At 45.2% G+C, this 27,754-nt stretch overlaps 2 protein-coding genes across 10 annotated transcripts in view; one reads left to right on the forward strand and one right to left on the reverse strand.

Annotated features, from left to right (window-relative positions):
- LOC119973899 (interleukin-17 receptor E-like) overlaps window positions 1-5,955 on the reverse strand; it is a 128,374-nt gene extending 122,419 nt beyond the window's left edge. Inside the window, exon 1 of one of the 2 annotated variants that reach the window (XM_038812488.1) lies at window positions 5,839-5,955. The gene's annotated coding sequence lies outside the window, so the exon portion shown is untranslated. Of the gene's footprint in view, window positions 1-5,002; window positions 5,099-5,838 lie in introns of those variants that run through there. The other variant, XM_038812489.1, reaches the window with a different exon arrangement.
- Window positions 5,430-26,194, forward strand: cidec (cell death inducing DFFA like effector c). 8 transcript variants are annotated; one of them, XM_038812495.1, is made up of 7 exons: window positions 5,432-5,696; window positions 10,390-10,528; window positions 14,501-14,578; window positions 17,885-18,023; window positions 21,760-21,909; window positions 22,109-22,296; window positions 24,955-26,194. In XM_038812495.1, exons 3-7 carry the CDS (start codon window positions 14,526-14,528, stop codon window positions 25,088-25,090), a joined length of 666 nt encoding a protein of 221 aa, XP_038668423.1. In that variant the 5' UTR covers window positions 5,432-5,696; window positions 10,390-10,528; window positions 14,501-14,525; the 3' UTR covers window positions 25,091-26,194. The 8 variants fall into 8 exon arrangements, with proteins under 8 accessions (XP_038668426.1, XP_038668423.1, XP_038668424.1 ...); XM_038812496.1 differs by having other exon boundaries at window positions 10,449-10,528; XM_038812492.1 differs by lacking the exon at window positions 5,432-5,696 and adding an exon at window positions 5,928-6,113.
- The last annotated feature ends 1,560 nt before the right edge of the window (window positions 26,195-27,754 follow it).

Below are 27,754 nucleotides of genomic sequence, written 5' to 3' on the forward strand. Positions count from 1 at the left end.
TGCCAGATTGTCTGGTTGGTTTAATTCTTTTTTAACTGAATGGCTTGCTAGGCCATTTAACAATCAACCACATTGCTGTGGGTCTGGAGTCACATGTAGGCCAGACTAGGTAATAAGGATGGCAGATTTCCTTCCTTAAAGGGCATTAGAGAAACAGGTGGATTTGTATGACATTTTTAATTCCAAATATTTTCTGCTGAATTCAGATTTCACCATCAGCCGTGGTGGGTTTTGAACCCAGGTCCCCAGAGCATTACTCTGGGCCTCTGAATTACTAATCCAGTAACAATACTGATATGCCATTTCCACCACTTCCCCTACTCTTGGTAAACCCATTCAAGACTGTCAACCAGAAATCCCTTGCTAATGACACCATCATCTCCATCCCAATCCATCAGTACTAGCCTCCTTTTAGGGTACCAGTCATAACTTCCTTGTATGCCAGTATTAATCTCCTCTCAGTATTGAAATACAGGTGACAGAGCAATCTCACCACCAAAACGTCAGTAATCCTTCAGGGTTAATGGAAAGAAGAACTTTCATGATGACTCCCTTTCACATTACCAATTAATTACTTCTGATGTGTAGACAGTCCGAAAATGTAGATCAATGTTTTACAAATGTTTTATAAACTCTTTTTCCCCGGGACCCACTTTTGTCAGCTGGTCAAACTTCTGGATCCAACTGGCCATCCTTCGTGATAGAGGCCACATTTGCTTACCTTTAATGTGAAAGGGGAGCCTGCTTTGTCCTCACAATCTCACTCCAATCAGGTTCAAAGGAGCAGACAGCAATGCGCATATGAGGTACAGACTTCAGCCAGTTCCTTTGTGCCGTCTTCATCTTTATGAAAACGGAAAGTCCAACCTCGCACATGTAGGTCATTGTTAAGGGAAATAGCAACAAAATGCTTGTTTTACTCAGCACTGGATACTCCTGCGAGATGCTACTCCAGAATGCTGACAGTCTCGTGGCCATTTGGCATATTGTTAATGTGGTATTTACAGGTCAGGTAAATTTCGAGTCAGCTCTAAGTTACTAACTGACTCTGTGGTCTCAACTTCAAAAGGAATTTCTCATCCACCACTTCTCTTTCAAAATCTGAAACTTCTCTCATTTGCCAGTACTTCCCTACATATAACACGCATGTCCAAATGCACGAGACCTGGACAATATCCAGCCTTGGGCTGACAATGGAAAGTTACATTCATGTCACACAAGTGCCAGTGTCCTACAAGAGAGGATCTAACCATTGCCCCTTGACATTCAATGACATTACCATCCTGAATCCCCCGCAATCAACATCTTGGGAATTACCATCGATCAGAAACTGAACAGGACTAGCTATATTCATACTGTGGCTACCAGGGCAGGTCAAAGGCTAGGAATCCTACGGTGAGTAACTCACCTCCTGACCCCCCCCCCCCCCCCCAAAGCCTGCCCACCATCTACAAGACACAAGTCAGGAGTGTGGTGGAATACTCTCCACTGGGGCAACACGGTGGTGCAGTGGTTAGTGCTGCTGCCTCACGGCGCCGAGGTCCCAGGTTCGATCCTGGCTCTGGTTCACTATCCGTGTGGAGTTTGAACATTCTCCCCGTGTTTGCGTGGGTTTCGTCCCCACAATCCAAAGATCTGCAGGGTAGGTGGATTGGCCACGCTAAATTGCCCCTTAATTGGAAAAAATTAATTGGGTACTCTAAAATTTAAAAAAGAAAAAAAAAGAAAATAATACTCTCCACTTGCCTGGATGCGTGCAGTTCCAAAAACACTCAAGAAGCTCAACACCAATCGGACAAAGCAGTCCACTTGATTGCTCCTCCTTCCACAAACATTCAAACCCTCCACCACTGATGAACAGTGGAAGCCATGTGTACCATCTACAAGATGCACTGCAGTAACTCACCAAGGTTTCTTAGGCAGCAGCATCCAAACCCACAACGACTACCATCTAGAAGGACAAGAGCAGCAGGTACCTGGAAACTCCACCACCTGGAGGTTCCCCTCCAAGTCACTCACCACCCTGACTTGGAAATGGATCACCGTTCCTTCACTGTTGCTGGGGCAAAATCTGGAACTTCCTCCCTAACAGCACAGTGGATGTACCTGCACTTTAAGGACTGCAGCAGCTCAAGAAGGCAATGCACCACCACCTTCGAAGGGCAACTAGGGATGGGCAATAAATGCTGGCCTAACCAGCGACGATCACATCCCATAAATGAATAATAAAAACAGGGCTCTGCATCCTTATTTGCATTGGCACAATTGACAAAACCATATCTTAAGAAATAATTTTTATACTGTTTTGTTCCCGATTTAAGTTTCTTGTTTGTAGGCTGTTAACCAGAGGCCCTGGACAGGTGCTAACACTGGCGCTGCTCTGTCCTGCCCTGGACTCTCCCGCGTAGCTCTCTCCAGCAGATTCTATTGTGAGATCCTGTCCAGTCGGTATGTTCTTATGAGAGTCTCTGGCCATCTCTTACTTTTAAGAAAATGATTAATCTTCACAGTCCTCTTGCCTTGCTTGCCAGCAGCTAGATAATGGAAGAAGCTCTGCTCTGTGATTTGGTGCCAAACACACATACATGGAGGGCTCTTGATATCAAGTGTACATGCAGAATGCATGACCTGCTCACTGCTGCCACTTCTGGCCAGAAGACAGCACACAGCCCAATTTCTTTTCATTTGAAAGGCGCAACCACCGCCATTCTCAATGTAAAAGCTCGTAGCGGCCGTTGGCTGCCTCTCCTGCGATCAGGACTACCACAGGAACAGCACGACTGATCGCTCCGTGACTCTCCCGACACCCGCCCCTGACCCACCCACAGGTTACAACCTGCACTTTGAAAAACCCTGATGTAGACAATGGCATCACAGGAAGATTCCACAAACAGCAACAAGATGAATGACTTGTTAATCTGTTAGCTGGACACTAAGAGAATGCTCCTGTTCTTCTTTATATCTTTTACATGCACCCAAAGCTGGATCTCCGTAAACACCTCATCTGATAGGCTGCACATGAACAGGATAGCATTGAATTATCAGCTTAGATTGGGTGTTTAAATCCCTGAAATGGGGCTGTAACCCCTAAAAGGGGAGTGCGACCCACAGCCAAGCTGACCCCAATTCACATCACCAACAGAGGTTCCTTCTCAAATGTTAACAATCATCACCAAGTTTAAAGAATAACCCACTTCCGCTCCTTCTTAACCCTTTCCCAATCCCTTGTGTTAATTAAAATCCACCTCAGTGTTGTAAGCATTTCAGTTTTCGCGAGGTTCCTCCAACCTATTCTTCAGCAATTAGTTCAACTGGACATTCTGAATTTGCACAACAGGCAGATACAGGAATGTTTGGACAGTAGGCATGATGCTATTTAATCCTCAGTGCTGAAAAGGCCAATGAATACATTTCAAGAAGGACTAGCCATGATGCTAACACCTGACTTCTGCTCTATACTGCCTGTGTGGTGTCTGTGGGTTTCCTCCGGATGCTCCGGTTTCCTCCCAAAAGTCCCGAAAGTTGTGCTGTTAGGTGAGTTGGACATTCTGAATTCTCCCTCAGTGTACCTGAACAGGTGCTGGAGTGTGGTGACTAGGGGCCTTTCACAGTAACATCATTGCAGTATTAATGTAAGCCTACTTGTGACAATAAGAAATATTATTATTATTAAAGGGTTCTGAGGTATGAACATTTCAGACTTTCTGAGGTATGAACATTTACCTTTCTAGCCTGGCAATACGCAACTCATGTTTGGAAAGGTGCCTGGAAAAGGTTAGTCAAAAAGTAAAAGTTCTGAAGAAAGCTAAGACACCAACAGGTTCAGAGTCCGGCAAAGCTGCCCATCTCATGTTGGGATAGTTATGAATTGGTTTTGCTGGCTGCAGAGAAAAAACATCGCTTGTTCGTTGACACCCTGTCATCCAAGCCAGTGAAGGTTGGCTGACTAGCTATTTTATGGCAATGTATCCAAAACTCATCCACACTTTTATGCTAAGTGCGTGACATTGGCTGCAGTTATGTATTCTGAAATTCATTTCACCTGCACAGGGTGACATAGGAAGTATTTACACGCTGCTTCACCTATCCTAAAAATGCCATCACCTGAACCTATCTCTTGTAAGCCTAAAGATGACCATTATTTGCTGAATCAAGAATTCTTGAACACATAGAACAGTACAGCACAGAACAGGCCCTTCGGCCCTCGATGTTGTGCCGAGCAATGATCACCCTACTCAAACCCACGTATCCACCCTATACCCGTAACCCAACAACCCCCCCCCCCTTAACCTTACATTTTAGGACACTACGGGCAATTTAGCATGGCCAATTCACCTAAACCGCACATCTTTGGACTGTGAGAGGAAACCGGAGCACCCGGAGGAAACCCACGCACACATGGGGAGGACGTGCAGACTCCGCACAGACAGTGTCCCATGGTCTAACTCTGACTTCGTTCTTGACACCCGGAAGAACCTTTAACAGATCTGCTGATCCTCCTCTGTAAGAAGTCTTCTACACCAGGTTAAAGTCCAACAGGTTTGTTTTGAATCACTAGCTTTCGGAGCACAGCTCCTTCCTCAGGTGAATCCTCCTCTGAGCAGTACATGAATGGAATATAATTTGACATCAACTCTGCAACTCTTCACCAAACGATGTAGACCCATCCATACTATAAAATAGGCACTGTTGTCTGACTTAGTCACTATTTTAAATTAAACCGAGGTTTAGTGGGATTTGACGACCAAAAATTGGCTAAGAGGACATTATAAACTTGCGATTGAGACAAATGCAGGATTAACAGGAATTTTGAACAAAGCAGTTTCCAGTTGGGAAATCAGGCATGACTACACAATCCATATCTTTTTAGTGCATTTCCAAGTGACCTTGCAATATACGCACAGAATGTGCTACTCCTGATGCATTTCACAACCAATTAACCCTGCCTGAGAATGATGAGATAATTCTGCCACATCCCCAAATCATTAAACCAATTAGTTACCCATCCTGCAGCATTCTAAAGTCCACCATTACATCCTTTATTTTAACCATTGCAACGTGTTTGCACCGACTGATCCGATGAATCATTCCCATCGCCTTTTACCAACTCGAAACTGTCCCCTGTGCCCTAGTCATATGATTCACTCAAATGACTGTGTTTCCTGACATTACATATATATATTACATACTTCAACCAATGACCTTTTTGAGTTACTTCATATTTATTTCAAGATTTTAGCTTAGATATTGTTATTTTTAGATGTTCGGGTTGATGTATGTGAAACTGACCCATCCATTAAGGGGTGGGTGTCTGGTTTAACAATCAGTGCATCTATGATAGACTCGAACGTTTTTTTTAATGGCAACATTTTTCAGCTAACCCACGGCAGCCAGAGGACAACTTTTCATTGGAATCATTTACCGTGCTGGGATTTGAGCGGGGGGAATCCCAGAGCAATTGCCCCTCGGTTCGTAGTTTACCCGATTTGGGGTTAAAACCAATTCAAATAAATCAACCAAACCGAGGGACAAATTAAAGGGGCTGCCCCTTAAAGGGACCCTGCACGGGCTCAATGTTCATGGAGGTGGTGTCATCGCAGAGTGAGCAGTGAAGCAGAGCAGGGGGTGTCCTCCTTGGAGCAGGTTTGTGTGTATCAACAGCAGTCTGCTGGAGAACAAGGTTTGACTTGATTTAGGTGAGTGCAGGTCGGATCTAGGCCACGTGTATCCTTTATACCCTTTAGAGAGAATCCCCTTAGCTCATCCCTAAAGTGGTGGCATAGAGATTGAGAAACATGTGGGACGAGAGATCCGCAAATTGACCAGGTCTTATTTCACCTAACTTCAGCGGGCTGGCGGATGTTGGTGCAGCTTGTGTGAGCTCCGCGTTGCTGTCTCCTCCCTGTGTGAGCTCCGCGTTGCTGTCTCCTCCCTGTGTGAGCTCCGCGTTGCTGTCTCCTCCCTGTGTGAGCTCCGCGTTGCTGTCTCCTCCCTGTGTGAGCTCCGCGTTGCTGTCTCCTCCCTGTGTGGCCCGGCTGACTTTTTTAATTGATGGTAATTATTATCGTAGTGGGCGGTTCTTGCAACACATTTAATTACATCGTTGACGCAAGGTTGGTGTGACTCTTTGTGCAGTTGTTACATTTCGGTTTTTTTCTTAGGTTGCAATCCCCCGGTTACAGTTTCTGGAGTTACGAACTGAAATTGACGAATGTTCTTCTGTGGGTCAGGATGTGAAATTGCCCTCTTTCCGTTGTCATTTCATGGGTAAACTTTGTAAACTACGTAAGCGGGAGGGAAGAAAGCCCCTTTTCCATTTGGACATATGACGGATTACCTTTCACAACACATGACTTAAAAACATTCATGGTGAAACGTTAACGATGCAACTTCAGACTTGGGTTCACTCCCCCTCCCCCCCCCCCCCCCCCCCCCCCCCCCGCCCGCGCCTTCTCAGTGAACCTGTCTAGAGGATAGAGGGCCAAATGCTGCCCCAACTCTCACCCAAACCTGGGGTGGGGGGAGAGAACATTGCAGGGATGGAATTATATGGTCTTTAATGATAACGCAGAATGGTCGGATACAGCCTCTTGACAGTTCCTGGGAGGAAACGTTGACCATAAGACATGGGAGTAGAATTAGGCCACTCAGCCCATCGAGTCTGAAAGGTAGTTCCAAGTGTGCCACTATTATGGTAAAACAAACTCTGCTGCCCCTGTCCTAACTGGCAATAAGTCCTGTTCAACCATCACCCCTGTGATTATTGGCCCCAGTCCCAATTAAGCAATGTCTTGATTTAAAAATTCACATCCTTATTTTCACACTCTGTCGCCTCCTCCTGACTATGACCCTGTGACATTTGCAATCCTATTTTAATTGCTCCACCACAGGAGATGCTTTCAGTTGCTGGAAGTTTTAAGCTCTCCTTAAATTCCTTCCTTAAGCATCAGTCTATCTACTCCGTTTTCCTCCTTTTTGAAGATGTTCCTTTTTAAAAACTACTTCTGGTTTTATTATTGTAAGAAATCTTACAGCACCAGGTTAAAGTTCAACAGGTTTGTTTCGGATCACTGTTCACCCGAGGAAGGAGCTGTGCTCCGAAAGCTAGTGATTCGAAACAAACCTGTTGGACTTTAACCTGGTGTTGTAAGACTTCTTAATGTGCCCACCCCAGTCCAATGTTGGCATCTCCACATCATGGTTTTATTATGGTTGTGTCTGGACTTGTGCTGTTGGTATGTTAGTAAACTCTACCTTTTGAACTATGTACAATGTAGACTGAGGAGGCCCTACATAGAACTATCTGTGTGATTGTGACTGATAGAAAATGATAGAATTCCTACAGTGCAGAAGGAGGCCATTTGGCCCACTGAGTCTGCACTGTTGTTGTTGTTTTTATAAATTTAGATTACCCAATTATTTTTTCCAATTAAGGGGCAATTTAGTGTGGCCAATCCACCTACACTGCACATTTTTGGGTTGTGGGGGTGAAACCCACGCAGACACGGGGAGAACGTGCAAACTCCACACAGACAGTGACCCAGAGCCAGGATCGAACCTGGGACCTCAGCGCTGTGAGGCATCTGTGCTAACCACTAGGCCACCGTGCTGCCCTTGCACTGACCCTCTTAAAGATCACCTATGTAGGCCCATTCCCCCGCCCCATCCCTGCAACTCCACCTAACCTTTTGGTTTTTTGGACACTTAAGGGGCAATTTAGCATGGCCAATCCGCCTAACCCGCACATCGTTGGACTGTGGGAGGAAACTCATACAGATACTCGGAGAAAGTGCAAACTCCACACGGTCTTCCAAGGCTGGAATTGAACCCTGGTGCTGTGAGGCAGCAGTGCCAGCCACCATGCTGCCCCTTGTAGATATTTAGATGATATATTTACACATTTAACATTAACTCTTTTATGCTACTCAGTGCCAGATTCTAATTGATAATACTCCCGAGCAATTTACTATGTTAACGTTGATAATATTTGAACTTGTGTTTCTGTAATTGATGCCATGCAATCAAGGAAGTGCCTTTCCTCTGGTTGGATTCTCCCTGTTGCACCTCCTAATCATGTTGGGGGCGATTCTCCGATATGGAGCCCAAACGTTCGCGCCGTCATGAACGCCGCGAACCAGGCCTTGGTAGGACCGATTCTGGCGGCCAGAATGGCGCTGAAGCGGTTCATGCTGCTCCAGCCTCCTTTCGCGGTGCCAAATGGGTGCCGCGCCAACCTGTGCATGCACGGGGAACTTCTTTAGCGCACTGGCCCCGACTCAACATGGAGTCGGTGTTCAGGGGCCAGCGACCAGAAAGTAGGCCTGTGGGGGGGGGGGGGAAGAAACCGGCCCGCTAATCGGTGGGCCCCAATTGCAGGCCAGGCCCCATTGAAGACCACCCTCCCCACAGGTCGCCACCCGACCGTTCCTGCAGAGTTCCTGCAGGCAGCGACCAGGGGTCACCGGTGCCGGCGGGACTCTGTTGTATCAGCGCGGCCGCTCGGCCCATCCGGGCCAGAGAATCAGCGGCCCCGCCGATTGCCGCGCCAAATACGCCGGTGCAAATGGCGCCGACTCTCCACACCTCGGAGAATTGTGCGCCGGCGTCGGGGCGTCGTGGTGCGGTTGCGGCGGTTCTCTGGCCCGGCGAAGGGCTCTGAGAATCTCCCCCGCTGTGCCTGCAGCAGATCTGGTGCACCAGCTGAAACAGCAGCGCCCTTTATTAACCCCTTCCTCTATACATTGGCTTTCCTTTCAATCCAACTCTGACATTATGAGGAAACGGTTGAGGACTCTGGGGCTGTACTCGTTGGAGTTTAGAAGGATGAGGGGGGATCTTATTGAAACTTACAGGATACTGCAAGGCCTGGATAAAGTGGACGTGGCGAGGATGTTTCCACTTGTAGGAAAAACTAGAACCAGAGGACACAATCTAAAGGGACGATCGTTTTAAAACCGAGATGAGGAGGAATTTCTTGAGCCAGAGGGTGGTGAATCAGTGGAGGCCAAATCACTGAGTGTCTTTAAGACAGAGATAGATAGGTTCTTGATTAATAAGGGATCTGGGGTTATCATAGAATATACAGTGCAGAAGGAGGCCATTCGGCCCATCGAGTCTGCACCGGCTCTTGGAAAGAGCACCCTACCCAAGGTCAACACCTCCCCCTATCCCAGTAACCCCACCCAACACTAAGGGCAATTTTGGACACTAAGGGCAATTTATCATGGCCAATCCACCTAACCTGCACATCTTTGGACTGTGGGAGGAAACCGGAGCACCCGGAGGAAACCCACGCACACACTGGGAGGATGTGCAGACTCCGCACAGACAGTGACCCAAGCCGGAATCGAACCTGGGACCCTGGAGCTGTGAAGCCATTGTGCTAGCCACAATGCTACCGTGCTGCCCATGTGGGGAGAATGAGGATGAGAAATATCAGCCATGATTGAATGGCGGAGCAAACTCGATGGGCCGAGTGGCCTAATTCTGCTCCTATGTATTATGGTCTTATGACTGACTTGCCACCTTTTCAGTCTTCAACTTTTCATTCCTCAACTTTTCATTCCAAGTTTAGCTGCGGCCCTAGATATTCGCTTGGATATAGTGATGCTGGACACTCCTTTTCAACTCTGGATTATCCAGGCACAGTCGTAAAGCCACTCTCATTTATACAGTAGCCAAACTGGGTGGAACAATACAATTTTCTTGTGATCCAAAATGGACAACTTAACTTTCACTGGTTCACCCTTGTGTACTTTCCTGACTATTTTTCGTTAAGGTTTACTAAGAAGCAGTTAGTGGAATGAGGCCAGGGCTGTTTACTTCGCAGTTTGTGAATATGCAAACTAACTGATCACATTTATCCAGCTGTATTTTCCTTTCTGGTGTATAAGTAAAATAATAACCTGCACCGCCTCGCCCTGGTTAGTGGGCTCCATACACTTCAAATCTGTTTATAGTATTGAATCTGAGCAAGGTCCAGCAAGTTTTCCTTCCAGCAACCACCCCCCTCCCCCCCCCCCCCCCCCTAACAGAATTAGATCACTGATAATGGGGGAGATGCTACGTCATCCCAGACACACACACATTCGGATTTGGAATATCCGTTCCAAATCCGAATGTGTGTGTGTGTCTGGGATGACTTGGCATCTCCCCCATTATCAGTGATCATCACAAATAATTTCAGCGTCAGACTTTACCAAATACCCTTTCTCCTTTTCTTTCAAAGCTACAGTAAGTGAATTCATTGTGTTTTAAAACGCAATCCAAAGTGGCCCAACACCAGATGATTTAGGGGAGTGAGGAAGGAGAACTCTGATTTTGAAACGTGATAATAAACACTTTTCATTAACACACCTTCTGTGGAGCAATAACTGGCTTTGTTGGCAGAACTTTGATCCATGTGAGTCATTCACCTTTAATTGGAAACGGTGGACTTTTACCGTCAGAATCTAAAGAGTGGACAAGGAAGACGGAGGCTGGAAAAGGAGTGGATCAGGAAGCTTTAAACATTAAGATCAACTGAAAAGTGAGTGCTGTCTTCCCATTTTGTAATTGTCTATTTTTAAATTTGTATTATGTCCACAATCTGCTTGGCTTGGGCAGAATTGGCCATGTTCCAAGTGTATAAAAGTTTGTTTTCCTTTTCCATTCATGGGACGTGGGTGCCGCTGGCCAGGTCAGCATTTGTTGCTAATTGCCCTGAACTGACTGACTCAGGGCAGTCAACCAGGATGCAGTGGAGCTAGAGTCGCAGTAGGCCAGATTGGGTAAGGATGGTACATTTCTTTCCAAAAAGGACATTCGTGAACCAGATGGTGTTTTACAACATCTATGATGGCTGTCAGACTAACTTTTCAATTCTAGATTAATCAAATTTAAATTCCACCAGTTGACATGTTATAGGAATGAGCCCATGTCCCCAGAGCATTAACCTGGGCCTCTGGATTGTTAGTCCAGTGACATTCCCACTACGCTACTGGGTCCTGCACTACTACAAGTGAAACTGTTACATTGAATAGAATTTGAATCTGTATGAATTGACAATGTAATGAACTCCAATTGGCTTTATTGGTTGGCCAATTGGAGTATGAGTTCCCTCCAATGGTAGCTCATTGAGGGGGCCCATATAATCACCTGTGTAGGCTTTGTGAGCCAGTCTTAAGTTGACTGGACTGCTAGCAGCACTGTTTGTAGCTGCTCCTGTAATATCGTCATTGTTAAATAAATATTGGTGTGGTGACGGAACTCCTGCCTCCCGTGGATTACTACAGACAAGTTTCTGTACTGGGGAGGGGGGGTTGACACAGTGGTTAGCATTGCTGCCTCACAGTGCCAGGGGCCTGGGTTCAATTCCAGCCTTGCCTGGCTGTCTGTGTGAAGTTTGCACTTCTCCCTGTGTCTGCGTGGGTTTCCTCCCACAGTCCAAAATGTGCAGGGTAGGTATTCAAAGGTATGCAGTTTAGGTGGGGTTAGGGCAGAGTGAGCCTAGGTAGGGTGCTCTTTCAGAGGCTTGGTAGAGATTCTTAAAGGCCTCCTTCTGCACTGTAGGAATTCTATGGTTCTAGTGTCTTTAGGAAGGGTGTAGTGTGCATCTGTGTAAATAGGTTCTCTCATGTCAGTTCCAGCACTTGCACAGTAATTATTCTTTATTGTTAATGTATGGATCATAAGGTGGCAACATTGTATCAAAATAAAACATTGGACGGAATGTAATTTTGCAAAGTGGGTGAGAACTTGGAGAATCTTAACCCAGTGTAGCTGTCTATTGCAAACAACGACTTGCATTTGTAAGGGATTTATAGCAAATGTCCTAAGGCGCTTTGCAAGAAAGTTTATAAAACAAAATTTGACACCAACTCACAAGGAGGTGTTGGGGCAGATGACCAAAAATTTGGCCAAAGATGTTATTTTTGAGCAGTCTTAAAATAATAGATGGACACTAATTAGGAGTAGGCTACTCAGTCCCTCCAAATTCCCACATTAACCTTTCACCCCTTTGCTTATCACTAATCTATCCGCCGCCTTTATCTTAATGTTCAAAGATTCTGCTTCGTCACCTTTTTGAGGAAGAGAGTTTCAACGACTCACTCTCCTCGAGAGAAAAAGTCTGTCGTCCTCTTTTTAAAATAAATAAATGACCCCTAGTTCTCGATGCTCCTGCAAAATGAGACATCCTCTCTGCATTGACCCTGTCAAGACCCCTCAGGATCTTGTATGTTTTAATCAAGAAAGAGGTAAGAGGCAGAGATTCTTGGGAGCGAACTCCAGAACTTGGCAGCTCAAGGCGCAGCTACCAATGGTGCAGCGATTTAATTGGAGATCCCTTTAAGATGCCAAAATTAGGGAAGCACTGATATCTCGGCGGCTCATGGGCCTGGCGGAGATTAAAGATGGCAACTGGCAGGATTTGAGAATGAGGATCCTACTTAAAGAAAGAAATATTGTTGCCTAATTGGGAGCCAACATAGATCAGTGAACACCAGGATGATGGTGAATGGAACTTGGTGCAAGTTTGGAAAGACAGCAGAGTTTTGGAATTAGCTGAAGTTTATGAAGATGGGAACTCCAGTGGCTGTGTTGAGCAGTTGCATACGTGGTGACTCCCGATGGGGCATTCTGTTTTCAGTTCTTTTTGACAATGTACGGGCAATTTTATTTTTGTGGGGGAAATGGGAATAGTTTGGTTGAATAAGATATCCCCCGTTTGTGTAATGTCCAGCAGAATCCGTTCCAAGCAGAGGAATGCTGACGGAATCTGGAGATCTTACAACTCCAGCAGGGGAATGCATGACAATAGCAGCTTCTGCTGAGGTTGGGTCTCCTCAGTGTATGAGCAAGAGGTTAGTTAGCTTCCCGGTCAATGAATTTAGGAAGCATGACCGAGGATTTGAAGAAGGCAATGGAGGGGGCTTCAGCCCCAATCGGGTGTCCATGGAGAAGTTGAACCAGTGAACGTAAGTACACAAGGAGATTATTCAAAAGGTTGAGGTAGAGCTCTGTGATTGGATTGCCTCATTGGAGGCAGAGATGATGGTGGATGAGTGGAGGGTGGTGGATGAGTGGAGGGTGCTAAAAGGCCACGGTGGACAACCTGGAGAACCGCTCCAGAAAAACTTGAGGATTGTCAGGTTGCTGGGGGCCTGGAGGGCTCCAGCTCCACGGATTATATGACCAAGATGTTTGAAAAGTTGATGGGCGGGTAGGTCTTTTCAACCCCTTCTGTTTGGACCATGCCCATAGATCACTGAGGCTTGGGAAGTGTCCAGAATGAGTTTTCCTTTTTATTTTTCTCGCATCCACCTGGTCCACTCCCAAATCAACATCTCTGTGGTGGGTAGGTCCCTTCTCACAGCAGTGAAGGGGGCAGGTTACTCAGCGATCATTATATATTGCACCATGCTCTGTGTGTTTTGTGGATTTGTTGTTGGAGCTGGGTCACTCTGAGTTTGGTTAAGTCGAGCAGGAATGAGGCGGTCTCATTCCATGCTCTGGGAGGCCCTGATGGCGGTGGTTAGGGGGAAGATAATTTTGTTTATGGCGCATGGGGATAAAGGAGGGAAGGTAGAGAGTCAGAGGCTGGTGGACTCCATTCTCTAGGCGCACTACCAAGTACCCTATGCCCCAACGCCGGAAGTGCTGACAAACAGAAAGCAGATACAACATTCGATGGGCCGAATGGCCTCCTTCTGCACTGTAAATTCTATGATCTATAATGCCATGAGCTTGGCTTATTTCCAACTGGACAGGGGAGCCCGTGTCTCTTTTGCTGTTTGCATCAGCAATCAAGCCACTGGTCGTTCCATAGAGGTTGTCTACCGAGTGGAGGGGGAAGGAGCCAAGGGTGTCCTTGTTTGCAGACGATCTGTTTCAATATATTACGGACCCCCTCTCCAGTTGGGAAGATAATGTTGGCTCCTTTTGTTTGGGCTGGTAAGACTTCTCGGGTGCCTAGAATGTTTTTGCAGAGGGGCAGGCAGTTGTGGGGAGGGGGTTAGCTTTACCCACTGTTATTTTATTACTAGGCGGTTTATATTGATGAGGTGCGGGAGTGGTTCAAGGATCCAGGATCGATTTGGGGGCAGATTGAGGAGGTTTTTAGCATGTAAGCCAATTCCTTTATCTCTCCACTTTGAAGTTGCCTCTTTTACCCCTCATTGTTTTTCTCGCGGGTATGCTATTTCGCATATCAAAACATCCCTTCTGACAGCTGCCCTTATCAATTCCCCTTTTTCATTAAATTTTTAAGAATTCCCCAATTCTTAACATGGGAATGATGAACACTGATTTGGGGGAAGTGACAATACAATGAAGAATTTGGAAGAGGTCAGTGAAGTTGGAAATTAGGTGGTGCCAGCAGATGGTTGGATATTCCTCCTCTGTACCCTTGGATAAGGGTGTTAAATTCTGAGTGCAAGAATATTGTATTTCACAATCTCCATTTAATCCATTCACTGATCGAAGATTTTAAAGAAATATAACTTTATTTTTAATTTGGCAGGTTAAACCTTTTGTGGAAGTTGAAAATGGAATATGCAAAGAAATCCCTCAGTTTCTTATCTCCCAGTTCAATCTCCAGGTAAGATCTCCCACCTGTTGTTTTCCTAGTTCATTGGATTGTGATTGAAAACATGAGAATTTATTTTTACTGATCCTTCAATTCATACAACCACTTTTTGTGGCCTTTAGGAACCAACACTCTTTTCATGAACTGTTCAGAAGATTGTACTGTTGATTCTCTCTTGACCCTCCAACATTCTGCTGCACAAAATAGCATTGATTCTGAACTAGTGCACCTACTAGTAGCTAGTAAAGGCTGCAATGGCAACCAATAAAACTTTTTTCGGAGAATGGTACAGGGAAGGAGACTTTACAAATGTGTCTAATTTGTAGATCACCTTGATTCATTCCGATCAATATGCCGACTATATTGAAAAAAATGGTCTGACATTTAGATAAAATACCATTTCACAGTAACTTCATTACAGTGTTAATGTAAGCCTACTTGTGACACTAATAATAATAACTATTATTATTATTCCTCTTTCTTGGCCATTTGAATCATTGGTTTATATATTCTAGCAAGGAATGGAACCGATTGCTTCGCTCAACAGTGTTTGGAAATTTGGATCTCATTCTTTGGATTATTACCTGTAATTAGTACACCAAATATTGTACCCAATCAACCATGTGAATATTCTGGAATTATAGAGAACGCTGGAAAATCTCAGCAGGTTTGACAGCATCTGTAGGGAGAGAAAAGAGCTAAAGTTTCGAGTCCAGATGACCCTTTGTCAAAGCTAAAAGACATAGAAAGTGGGAGATATTTATACTGTGGGGTGAGGGAATGAAAGATGAGTCATAGCCACAGAACCCAAGGGAAAAGAGTGCTAATGGCAGTCCCCAGAGAGAACGAAAGGCCGAACGGCAGATAAATCATCTGACGTTGTCGAATTCGATGCTGAGACCGGAAAGCTATAGCATGCCTAACCGGAAGATGAGATGCTGTTCCTGCAGTATTCTGGAGCTTGCAACATATTGCCTTTATGGGGAGCATGGTCAGTACAATGACCGAGAGGTTTCAAAAGGTCCAATTTGGTCTCTTGTGCCAAAGAGCACATGTACAAATTTATTTCCATTGCTTTCTCTCGAGGCTAAACATTTGACAACATCCGAGTTCTCCTGACAGGTCTACTTCAGACTTATCTTGCCTCTGGGTTGTTTTTATAATGAGGCATTTTTACGTGGGCAATTCATTGGCTACTTGACAGGCTGGTGAAATGCCTTTAGTCTGGCTCCTGCACTTTGAAATGTTTGGCCCTATCAGAAGTTATATTGCCTCAATCATGGCTGTTGATCATTGGAGATATGCTTAGATGGCATAGGTGCCAGGAATAGACAGGAAATACAGCCTTTCTAAAATAAAATGTTAAATCTATTATGCCCCAGGTAACAGGTTATTGGTTTTGTTAATGTAAGATTCAGTAACTAATTAAGCACCGTACTAGAGTGCTTTTTTCATTCACAGACCTTTACAGCACAGTTAGAGGCCATTCAGTTCATCATACTGGATTGTATTGGATTTGTTTATTGTCACGTGTACCGAGGTACAGTGAAAAGTATTTTTCTGCGAGCAGCTCAACAGATCATTAAGTACATGGGAAGAAAAGGGAATAAAAGAAAATACATAATAGGGCAACACAAGATATACAATGTAATTACATAAGCTCCGGCATCGGATGAAGCATACAGGGTGTAGTGTTAATGAGGTCAGTCCATAAGAGGGTCATTTAGGGGTCTGGTGACAGCGGGGAAGAAGCTGTTTTTGAGTCTGTTCGTGCGTGTTCTCAGACTTCTGTATCTCCTGTCCGATGGAAAAAGTTGGAAGAGTGAGTAAGCCGGGTGGGAGGGATCTTTGATTATGCTGCCCGCTTTCCCCAGGCAGCGGGAGGTGTTGATGGAGTCCATGGATGGGAGGCAGGTTCGTGTGATGGACTGGGCGGTGTTCACGACTCTCTGAAGTTTCTTGCGGTCCTGGGCTGTGCAGTTGCCATACCAGGCTGTGATGCAGCCCAATAGGATGCTTTCTATGGTGCATCTGTAAAAGTTGGTAAGAGTTAATGTGGACATGCCGAGTTTCCTGAGGAAATATAGGCGTTGTTGTGCTTTCTTGGTGATAGCATCGACGTGGGTGGACCAGGACATATTTTTGGAGATGTGCACCCCTAGGAATTTGAAACTGCTAACCATCTCCACCTCGGCCCCGTTGATGCTGACAGGGGTGTGTACAGTACTTTGCTTCCTGAAGTCAATGACCAGCTCTTTAGTTTTGCTGCCATTGAGGGAGAGATTGTTTTCGCTACACCACTCCACTTGGTTCTCAATCTCCCTCCTGAATTCTGACTCGTCATTATTCGAGATCCGGCCCACTATGGTCATATCGTCAGCAAACTTGTAGATGGAGTTGGAACCAAGTTTTGCCACTCAGTTGTGTGTGTACAGGGAGTAGAGTAGGGGGCTAAGTACGCAGCCTTGCAGGGCCCCGGTATTTAGGACTATTGTGGAGGAGGTGTTGTTGTTCATTCTTAGTGATTGTGGTCTGTTGGTCAGAAAATAGAGGATCCAGTTGCAGAGTGGGAAGCCAAGTCCTAGGTTTTGGACCTTTGATATGAGCTTAGTTGGGATTATGGTGTTGAAGGTGGAGCTGTAGTCAATAAATAGGAGTCTGATGTAGGAGTCCTTGTTTTCGAGATGCTGTAGGGATGAGTGTAGGGCCAGGGAAATAGCGTCTGATGTGGATCGGTTGCAACGGTATGCGAATTGCAGTGGATCAAGGCATTCTGGGAGTATGTAGGTGACGCGCTTCATGATCAACCTCTCAAAGCACTTCATTACGACTGAAGTCAGGGCCACCGGACGGTAGTCATTGAGGCACGTTGCCTGGTTTTTCTTGGGCCAACGGTATGATGGTGGTCCTCTTGAAGCAGGTGGGGACCTCCGAGTGGAGCAGGAACAGGTTAAAGATGTCCCGAACACCTCTGTCCGGGCCTGTCGCCATCCGAGGATTCACTTTTTCAGGAAGGCCGATCTGACTTCGGAAGCTGTGATGGTGGGTATGGGAGAATTATGGGCTGCTGGGGCACTCGACAGCGGATTGTTGGTTACCTTCTATCCATGCTAGTCAACAATGATCTGATTACACTAATCCCATCTTCCAGCGCTTGGTCCATATCCCTGGAGGTTACAGCAGCCCAAGTGAATATCTAAATGCTTCATAAATCTTACAACAGTTTCTGCATGGCCACCCTTTCCTTAGCAGTCAACCCAAGGAACTGTCTCTGTGGCAGTAGGTATATGAATGGGCATCTCCAATTTTGTCTTTTAGGTGTGTGTCTGCCAGTGCGTCAGCAACATCCCAACTGTTGCACAGTTCTCCGCAGCAAAGACCGTTCAGGGTGTGCAACTGGGATCGCAGCCTGAAGAAAGGCATCATGGCTGAAGGCCTTCAGGATTTACTGGACAAGGTGAAAATTAATTTGCTAAATCCACTTTCTGTCGTTTCCGTTGAGTCTGTGTTACTACTTCAAGGCTCTGGAGAAGAGTCATAGGGACTCAGGACGTTAACTGTTTTTTCTCTCAATGCTGCCAGACCTGCTGTGGTTTTCCAGCATTTCTGTTTGGCCGGGCCCCAGTCCCTGCCTCGGGGGACTGGGTAAATGTAATTTGTTGTTAACCCAAACTTCTCATCTGGCTGTTCCTACCATTTCAGAAGTTGGCCTCTGACCCTTTTGTTTTTAAATGTGGAATTAAAATATTTGCTCAAGTATCTTGTGACCGAGGTTCATAAGCATTTGTAAGGTGCCAAATTCTTCTTTTTTCTGTCTATGTGCATGTGCATCACTAGGTAACCGAATAGCGACTGCTTTCTTCATCGTGTGTTTGCTTGTTTTTGTTTATTGGATGTGGGTAGTGCTGGCAAGACCATATTTATTACAAATGCCCTTTCTTTGGTGAAAGTGTTTCTTTTAGTGTGTGTGAGCTGAGGAATTCCAGAATGTTGACTGTGACTAATAAATAATTGGTGGCGTAAGGCTGGTTGATGATCCCGTGATGTTGCTGCTCTCCTTCTCTGTGGTATAGAGGCCATGGTGATGGGGCCAAGGAGATGCTGTCAAAGTTTGAATTGCTCTACATGGTAAATACTGCAGCCAGTTGTGGTACCGTTCCGTAGCAGGAGAGCAAATCGAGCAGACTGCTTTGTCCTGAGCGGGATTAGGCTAATTGTGGCACAGTTGGACAGGTGAGCACTCCATTCCTCGAGCCTGTGAATGAGTTGGCAGGTGAGCAATTTATCAGAGAGCCCAATTATTTCCCAGTTTTGAGCTACTTTGGTTCGTTCTTGGCCATTCGCCCCTGACCCTCTCTCCAATAGAATATTGATAGTGGAGGTTCCTGTGATGGCACTATTGAAGCGAGGGGAAGTAATTGGTTCCATCATGTTCAATGGCTGGCACCTGGCAACAAATACTCAGTTTGGGTTCCGCCAGCGTCACTCAACTCCTGACCTAATTACAGCCTTGGTCCAAACATGGACAAAAGAGCTGAACTTGAGATGAGAGTGACTTTCGCTTGATATCAAGGCAGCATTTGAATGTGACCTCAAGGCACCTTAGCAAAAATCAGGGGGAACACTCCGCTGGTTGGGAGTCATACCTGACACAAAGGAAGACAGTTGCTGGAGGTCATCTCTGTTCCAGGACATCACCACAGAAGTTCCTCAAAGGAGTGTCCTAGGTGAAATAATCTTTAGCTGCTTTGTCAATGACCTTCCTACATTGTGATGTTCAGCGCGATTTGTGGTGATACTGATACTGAAATATTCCATGTCCACAGACAGTGACAATATCCAGGCTTGCGCTGACGAGTGGAAAATAACATTTGTGCCACACCAGTGCCAGGCAATGACCATTTCCAACAAGAGAGAATCTAACCATCGATCCTTGGCATTCAATGGTATTGCCATTGCTGGATTTGCCACTACAAACATTCTGTGGGTTACTGTTGACCAGGAACAGACTAGCTATATGACTACTGTGGCTACAAGAGCAAGTCAAAGGCTAGGAATCCTGTGGTGAGCAACTTGCTCCTGACTCCTCCAACTACAAGATACAAGTCCAAGAGTGTGAATAGTCTCCGCTTGCCTGGATATGTGGCAGCTCCCGCAACATTCTAGAAGCTCGACACCATCCAGGATAAAACAGCCAGTGAAGCTGACATCCCTTGAATGAACGTTTAAAGTTACTTTTCTCTTCATGATCGCAATATGTCCAGGTTCTGCTGTAGGCTGATGTTAGTCACGAATTGAATGGAATTTAATGTGTACAATAGACAAGTGATTTAAGCTCCAGTCTTGACCTTTTGAGGGGAATTAAGAAGGTCATTTTAAGTAATTGAGAAATGGTTGGACTGCATCCTGAGAAACTCCTACAGTTGCAAGCACTGGTTTCTGTCAACCACATCCATCTTCCTCCTTGTTTCTGACTCCAGCTTCTTGATAATTTTCTATTGATGTAGAGCTGCTTGGCGGCATTCTTAGTTAAATTTTACTGTGATGTCCTTTTAGCCTCCAGTGGTTCAGGCAAAACCTATACAAACTATTGATGAATAGGTGACATTTGATTTGTTTGGTTGCTTGGAGAAGACTGAGGTGGAGGAAACTGGGCAGTTTAGATTTGTCCTGGTTTTGTGCTCGGGCCACTCCGACCAATTTTGCTGTCTGAGAGATTGCAGCTATGGTACTGGCATAGCTTAGCTTGGCAAGGGTGTGATAGGAGTAGAAACATTTTTTCATGCAGTGAGTGGTTAGGATCTGGAATGCACTGCCAGAGAGTGTGATAAAGGCAGATACAATTGAGGCATTCCAGGAAGAATTTGCAGGGCTATGGGGAGATGACCCGGAAGTGCTGCGAGGTAAATAGTTTCCTCATAGAGGCAGCACAGATGCTATGGGCCAAATTGCTGCCTTCTGTGCTGGTTTAGTTCTTCCGCATAAGTCTTCAGAGCCAGATCAGGGACACGGTGCCTTCTTGGTTCAGTCTCTTCCTCATGTCACCTGGAATTAACCAAGGTGGTGACCTCTGGTCAAGTAGCATTGAAAAAATGCTGAATATCATTGCACTAGAGATCTTGTAGCTCATGATGCATGTTGGTTCATTTTTTGCTTAGTTTCTTTTGAAACTTTTGCATGAACCCAAACGTCTATCCTTGCATACTTCTTTCACCCAGAAGGCGATTATTTTTCATCTTAAAATGTCTTCTTTCCTGGGATGTGCGTGTCACTGGCAAGGTCCAGCGGTTGATGCCCATCCCTGATTGTCCTTGAACTGAATGGCCTGCTTGCTCGGCCATTTCAGAGGGCATTTAGAATCTACCACATTGGAGTCCCATGTAGGCCAGCACGGGGAAGAAAGGCAGATTTCCTGTCCTAAAATGACACGAGTGAACAAATCGGTAGTGTTTTCATGATCCATCATTAGACTTCCAAATTCTGAATTTTAAAATGGAATCCAAATTCAGCCACCTGCCATGGTCAAATTCAACACTGATTCAGCAGACAATTCAACACTGATTCAGCAGACATTACCCTAAGTCTCTGGTTTACTACTTCAGCGATAACACCACTGCCTTCCTCTTCAGCTTAATTAAGCTTAAACCGCCCCCTTCAGCTTAATTACGTTTAAATTAGTTTATTAAACAAATACAACCAGGTTCAACTATAGTAAGCTAACTGAGAAATGGGGTGGCATGCTGCTTTTTATTTTTTTGAAGATTTGACATCTTTTTGGGAGATTTGCTCCAGGAGCTGCCTGTATTTACAGACCGCCTTTTGGCCTCTTTGAATTCCACCACAAGCTGCCAAAGCTCATTATTAAACTTGTGTGTATTGTATTGTAGATATTTTACTGCTTTTAGTGTAATATTGTTTCGGTTCGAGTCTTGCGTAACCCAGCTTGCTTTTGTTTTGGCACTACTTTTTCTTCCTGTATCTGAACCATCAGAGGCTGCTTTTAGCACAGTGGGCTAAACAGCTGGCTTGTAATGCAGAACAAGGCAGCAGCGCAGGTTTAATTCCCATACCCCCCCCCCCCCCCCCCCCCCCAACAGGTGCTGGAATGCCACAAACAGGGGCTTTTCACTTTTCACAGTAACTTCATTGAAGCCTACTTGTGACATTATTATTATTTTACACTTGTACTGAAGGTTCAAGAATCACTGCACACAACATCCAGCACCTCGTTGCTACTGGAGGAGGATGGGACTGTCATTGAGACGGAAGAATTCTTTCAGACTGTACCAGATAACACACTGTTCATGGCACTTGAGAAGGGGCAGAAATGGACACCACCGGAGGTGAGGAACTCAGCAGCATTTTAAAGTTCTGTCATTTTAGTGAAGCATGTCATCATTCCAGGTATTCGTCAACTCCATAAATCTTTACAAAGCACAATTCTGGGGATAAGCTTGTGGTAGTCCCAGAGTTTCATCTTTTTATGATATTACCTGGTGCTGAGAATAATTGTCATTTTTTTTTTTTTTGTTTTAAAAACAGAATAGCGGGTTTCATCTAGGTTTCACAGATAGGTTGCGTAGAAGAAAAGATGTTGCCAGAATAACCTTTGACCTCTACAAAGAAAATCCTCAGGACTTTATTGGCTGCCTGAGTGTAAAAATGACATTCTATGGCTCATATTCCCTATCGTATGATGTCCAATGTGTGGGAGCAAAGAAAATAATGCGGTAAGCAAAAAGAATTCCAAGCTAAAGTCATTGGATTGCTGATCAAGTGTGTTTTGGATCCAGTGTTTTCCACTTTTTGAGTAGATATTGGTAGAATTCATAGCACAACTGGTATTTTTAAATTCGAAAGATGCCAACCCAGGGCCCTCGTTTCATGAAAATAATTGTCCTGACACGTGTAATCTTCAACATGTGCGATATTTGGGAACCTGGCATTTGCTTTGGAAAGATTTTTTTTCTCTTAGGGCAGGGGCAGTTTTCGGGTTGGATTGAAACCTGATGTGGCTTGGGTGGCAATCCAATTGTTCGAAGGTTCAGTGTCTAATTTGGCCTCAACATGCCTGTGAAGCACCTTGAGGTGTTTCATATTAAAGGTGCTGTGTTTTAAAACAAGGTATTGCTGCTGTTATCCAGAAATCCCATTCTCTGATCCCCAGCCTCTCCTTGTTCCGTGTCCCTTACCAAACTGTCACTGAAATCCCGTTTCTCTCCTCTTTCCCCCGCCCCCACAAAGCATGCCATCAAACCCCACTTCCTTCTCCTATATTTCACATCTAAAAATGTTTGCCCTTCCATACGAATGAAAGGAATGTCCCTTCTCTTCTCGTGTCTTTGCTCTCAGCACTTTTGCATTTATCATAATTTCACATGCCACATGCAATTTAACTTTATTGTGTTGCTGCTCAATTTTGCCCTCCATCAGCTTCCTCCTGTCCCATTTTTTTTTTTCTCCCTTCCATTTTATTACACTTGTTATTTAGGGTGATGAGGCCCCCTCCAACTTTTGTGTGTCTCTTCCTCCTCCCTCCCTCTTATCCTCCATTTACAAGGGTAATAAACTCCCTCTTTATTTCTCCATCCCACTCCTACCACCCTACCTCCATGTCTTGACCTGCTTGAATAATGTTTTGTATTTTTTTTTTCTCGCACGCCCATCATCCCTCCGGCATTTGGGGGTGAAGGGGTTCTACAGACATTTATTCATAATGTTATGCGATTAGGACATCCTTAGTGGGCAGCACGGTAGCACAATTGCTTCACAGCTCCAGGGTCCAAGGTTTGATTCCTGGCTTGGGTCACTGTCTGTGCGGAGTCTGCACGTCCTCCCCGTGTGCGTGTGTGTTTCCTCCCACAGTCCAAAGATGTCCAGGTTAGGTGGATTGGCCATGATAAATTACCCTTAGTGTTGGGTGGCGTTACTGGGTTATGGGGATAGGGTGGAGGTGTGCGGTTGGGAAGGGTGCTCCTTCCAAGGGCCGGTGCAGACTCGATGGGCCAAATGGCCTCCTTCCGCACTGTAAATTCTATGAATGTGACCCCAGAGCAATGGCAAATAGTATTTAACCCTGATAAGTGTGAAATGATGCACTTTGGAAGAAGAAGCAGGACAAGGAAGTATGTAATGAATGGCAGGACACTAGGAAGCACCGAGGAACAGATGGAGTTTGGGATACATGTTCACTGATCCTGCAGGCAGGTGAATAGGGTAGTTAAGACATATGGGACACTTGCCTTTATCAGTCATTGCATAGAATATAATAGCAAGGAGGTTATGATTGAGCTGTACAGAATGTTAGTTAGGCTGCAGCTGGAGTATTGTGTGCAATTCTGGTCGTCATGCTGTAGGAAGGAGGCGATTGCACTGGAGGGGGCACAGACGCGATTCACCAGGATGTTGCCTTGGGATGGAGCATCTGAGCTAATAAGGAGAGACTGGATAGGCTTGGATTGTTTTCCTTCGAGCAGAGAAGGCTTGTGTGGTGGGTATGATTTGAGGTGTATAAGATTGAGGGGTTTGGTCAAGGTAAATAGGAAACGGCTGTTTCCCTTTGTTGTAAGGGCATAGTTTTAGGGTGAGAATCTGGAATGCACTGCCTGGGAACATAGTGGAGGCCGGGCACCTCGCAACCTTTAAAAAGCACTTTAAACACCACGGCATTCAAGGATATGAGAGAAGTGCTGGTAACTGGGATTAGTTCAAGAATAGAGGCAGACTCTATGGACTAAAGGGCCTTTTCTCTGCTGTATGACTCTATGACAGACTGCTGCATCATCAAGCATTCTTTTCAGTTTGGAAATTTACCCGAGGACAAACCTGGATATTTCACTCCCAAGAAATCTTGCAACCTGCTGTGAACCTTTTTTGTTTTACACGATCCTCACTTCAACCTTCAAATCCACGGTAATTTGTAAAGGTGCACCCCTTATCTGTATTCAGTCTTGCACATGCATGAGACTGTGTTGCATTGACCCGGGATTAATGTGTGAGAATGGAAAAACCATTATTTTTAAATTTATGCTGCTGAATTATTTAATTGAAATACACACACAAAAGGAGACCGACCTCTTTGATACAAATCATACTAATTACAAGCAGCAAGAAAGCAAATACATGCTTGTACGCTTGATGCAATTGCAAAGTTGGTTCTTCCATTATTAACATTATCAACCTATACCCCAATTGTTTCTCCTATCAGGTGGAAATGAGATCTAGTTTCTGTCCAGCCCTAAAGTACCAAGTTTATAGAAGAGATTTACTTGATTGCTGACTTTGATCCCATAGACTAATTGCACTGTAGAATGGATTTTACACAACTTTTGAATAGCTCTACCTGTTTTCCAATGCCTTTCTATTCATTCTTTTCTGTTTGCTCTTAGGGAAGCCTTGCGTTTGACAATGTTTACCATGCAAGCTACAGGTCATGTTCTACTTGGAACTTCATACTATGTGCAGCAGCTGTTGGATGAGGAGGAAAAACAGGCAGCAGTCAAACCCTTCTGTGCCCTTGAATGAAATGTCTATTTTTTTAAACGCCTGTAAATGAACCTTTACCAGAAATCTCACTTTTGGTGTAATTTTTGTAGCTACAAAAGGTTGCCCTGAAAGTATGCATCCTGGTGTACAATAGAATGCTTTTGGTGAATTTGATGCAGAAATACATCAGAACATGTGCATTGATTATGATATATAGTCAAATGTGTTCTGTACATCTATGTAGCACTTGAGGATATGACCCTGATTGCTTCACCGTGCCAATCAAGGAGCTACAACGTACAACGTAACACTTGTATAATTGGAGAATATATCTCAAGTATTTTTGGGGAATAATCATGCATTTGACTGAATATTTTAGGCTGCAATAATACTCATCAAAGTCACTATTTTCTCTAGCAAGCTCAGCTCCTAATCCATTTGAAACTGGGCTATTAACTTTCTGGGGACAGGTTATTTCCCCTTTGAACGAGCGCTGCTCATGTTCTTTCTGCCCACTTCCTCCTACACAATGCCTAAATCAGTTAGTGTAGCTGGAGGTCATTGGGTAAAATGGAACTGGCACTTTTAACAAGTGGATGACTTTAAACCACACCAGTGCATGGTTCAGGAAAGACCGCAGCCAAGCTCACACACTGTACAACTCTACTTTTTTTCCCATCCTCCATTTTAATCTGCAATGCCATTGATCAGCCATATTCTAGAATGAATATGATGTGGTAATATATTGCTTCATTTATTCTTGACTGCACAATGGAGCTGTAAATGTTTAACCGTTGGCTAACGGACTGCCGGATTTAACCAAATTTTCCCCAATAAATCGTTTGTGGCTGATCCTGTATAAAGACACTCAGCAGGAGCCACCTCTGGGATCTGCCTCCCTTCAAGAAGGAAGTGATAGAGTTGACTAAAATCATGGGAAATGTTGAATTATTTTGAAATATGACAACACTACATTTATCCCAGAAAAACGAGCACCACATATTAAATGTGGTCCTATTGCAAGTATACTCCTTACTGAGTTTTTTTGGTTCCTTTTGCACTAAAATGCTTCTTGTATAAAGTTGACTTAAGTGAAAAATGTTTGTAATTACAAAGTATTTATTAAACCAAATCTTGACTGCAGTGTATCCTGATAAATCTTTTGTGAAGAGTTGTATCCCGGGTAGGAGAAGAATTGTATCCTGACTGAGAGCATTTTACCTTTTTAGATGTACAATTTGATTATCATCAATTCAGTGTTTGATCTCAATGGTTTGGGCTTCCACTAATACAAGGTTTGGGGTGGGGAGAAGAGCAGGAGTCTGTGTTGGCTCTTTCAAAGAGCAATCCAGTTAGTCACACTCCCCATGCTCTTTCCCCATATCCCTGCAACAAATAATTGCACCTACAAAGACTTTGCTTGGTACTAAATGATGAAATTGTGTGCCCATCATTGCTCAGCTCCCTAATCTGCCTATGTGCTCTTGTGCGCATGTCTAGTTCAAGGCATAAAGTAACAAAGTCAAGGTAAAAATTGAACACCACCTCTGCAGAATACAAGCCATTATTCCATTAATATCAATAGAAAATCCCAGGGATAAAACAATGTGTGACACTTCTTAAAACCCGTTTATTCTTTTTTTAAACAATTCTGGGCCATTATTAGAAATGACTTGATTAAAAATTGGCTTGTTCAAGTTTTAGCATTAAATTCCCAATGACACTATCTAGTACTGATATTTGAATTCTCAGTCTATACTATACCAGAGACTGGGTTTTAATCAGAAACATTGGAACATGGGGACTTCCGGTTGCGGCGATGCAGTGCTAAGCCGCACGTTCGGTGTCTCCTGCTACTTTTGGACTTTCGGGCTCTTTAAGGGCCCGCAACGGCGCTGTTTTGACTTTTCCCCGGGTGGGAACGCAGCCTCTGTGCTTGGCGGCTGGTGGATGGACTGGACTAGAAGTGGAGCGACCAGAAAATCAACTTTGCAGCAGAAGAAGGTGCAAGGACAAGATGGCGGCGGGCGAGGAACCGGCAGTGTGGCAGCAGTGGGCGAGGGAGCAGCAGGAGCTGCTGCTGCGCTCCTTCCAGGAACTAAAGGCTGAGATCCTGGAGCCGTTGAGGGCATCGCTGGACAGGCTCGGGGCGACTCAGACGGCTCGGGCTGCGGAGATTCGGGAGCTGCAGCAGAAGGCTTTGGAGAACGAGGACAAACTCCTGGGCCTGGCGGTGAAGGTAGAGTCACACGAGGTGCTTCACAAGAAATGGTTGGCAAGGATGAAGGAGATGGACAATCGCTCCCACCGGAAGAATCTGTGGATTTTGGGCCTCCCAGAGGGGCTGGAAGGTTTGGATTTGGGGGCCTACGTGGTCCTGATGCTGAACTCGCTGATGGGCGCGGGGTCGTTCTGGGGACCCCTGGAGCTGGAGAGTGCCCATCGGGTGCTGCTGCGGAAGCCCAGGCCGAACGAGCCGCCCATGGCGGTGCTGGTCCGCTTTCAACGCTTGGTCGAGCGTGAGTGTGTGCTTTGTTGGGCGAAGAGGGAGAGGAGTAGAAAGTGGGAGAATACGGAGATCCGGATCTACCAGGACTGGAGTGCGGAGGTGGCGAAGAGAAGGGCTGGGTTTAACAGGGCGAAGACAGTTCTCCACAAGAAGGGGGTCAAGTTTGGCCTGTTGCAGCCGGCACGCCTGTGGGT

Source organism: Scyliorhinus canicula, chromosome 11 (assembly GCF_902713615.1).
Source record: "Scyliorhinus canicula chromosome 11, sScyCan1.1, whole genome shotgun sequence".
In the NCBI taxonomy this organism is placed as follows: domain Eukaryota; kingdom Metazoa; phylum Chordata; class Chondrichthyes; order Carcharhiniformes; family Scyliorhinidae; genus Scyliorhinus; species Scyliorhinus canicula.

What these genes read in the sequence shown, in the direction of transcription:
- cidec (XM_038812490.1), top strand. Translation starts at nt 6,052, where the DNA reads ATGGTAATTATTATCGTAGTGGGCGGTTCTTGCAACACATTTAATTAC. An exon ending in AGAAATGGACACCACCGGAG is followed by an intron (nt 21,910 to 22,108) that starts GTGAGGAACTCA and finishes TTTTAAAAACAG; the next exon opens with AATAGCGGGTTTCATCTAGG. An exon ending in GGAGCAAAGAAAATAATGCG is followed by an intron (nt 22,297 to 24,954) that starts GTAAGCAAAAAG and finishes GTTTGCTCTTAG; the next exon opens with GGAAGCCTTGCGTTTGACAA.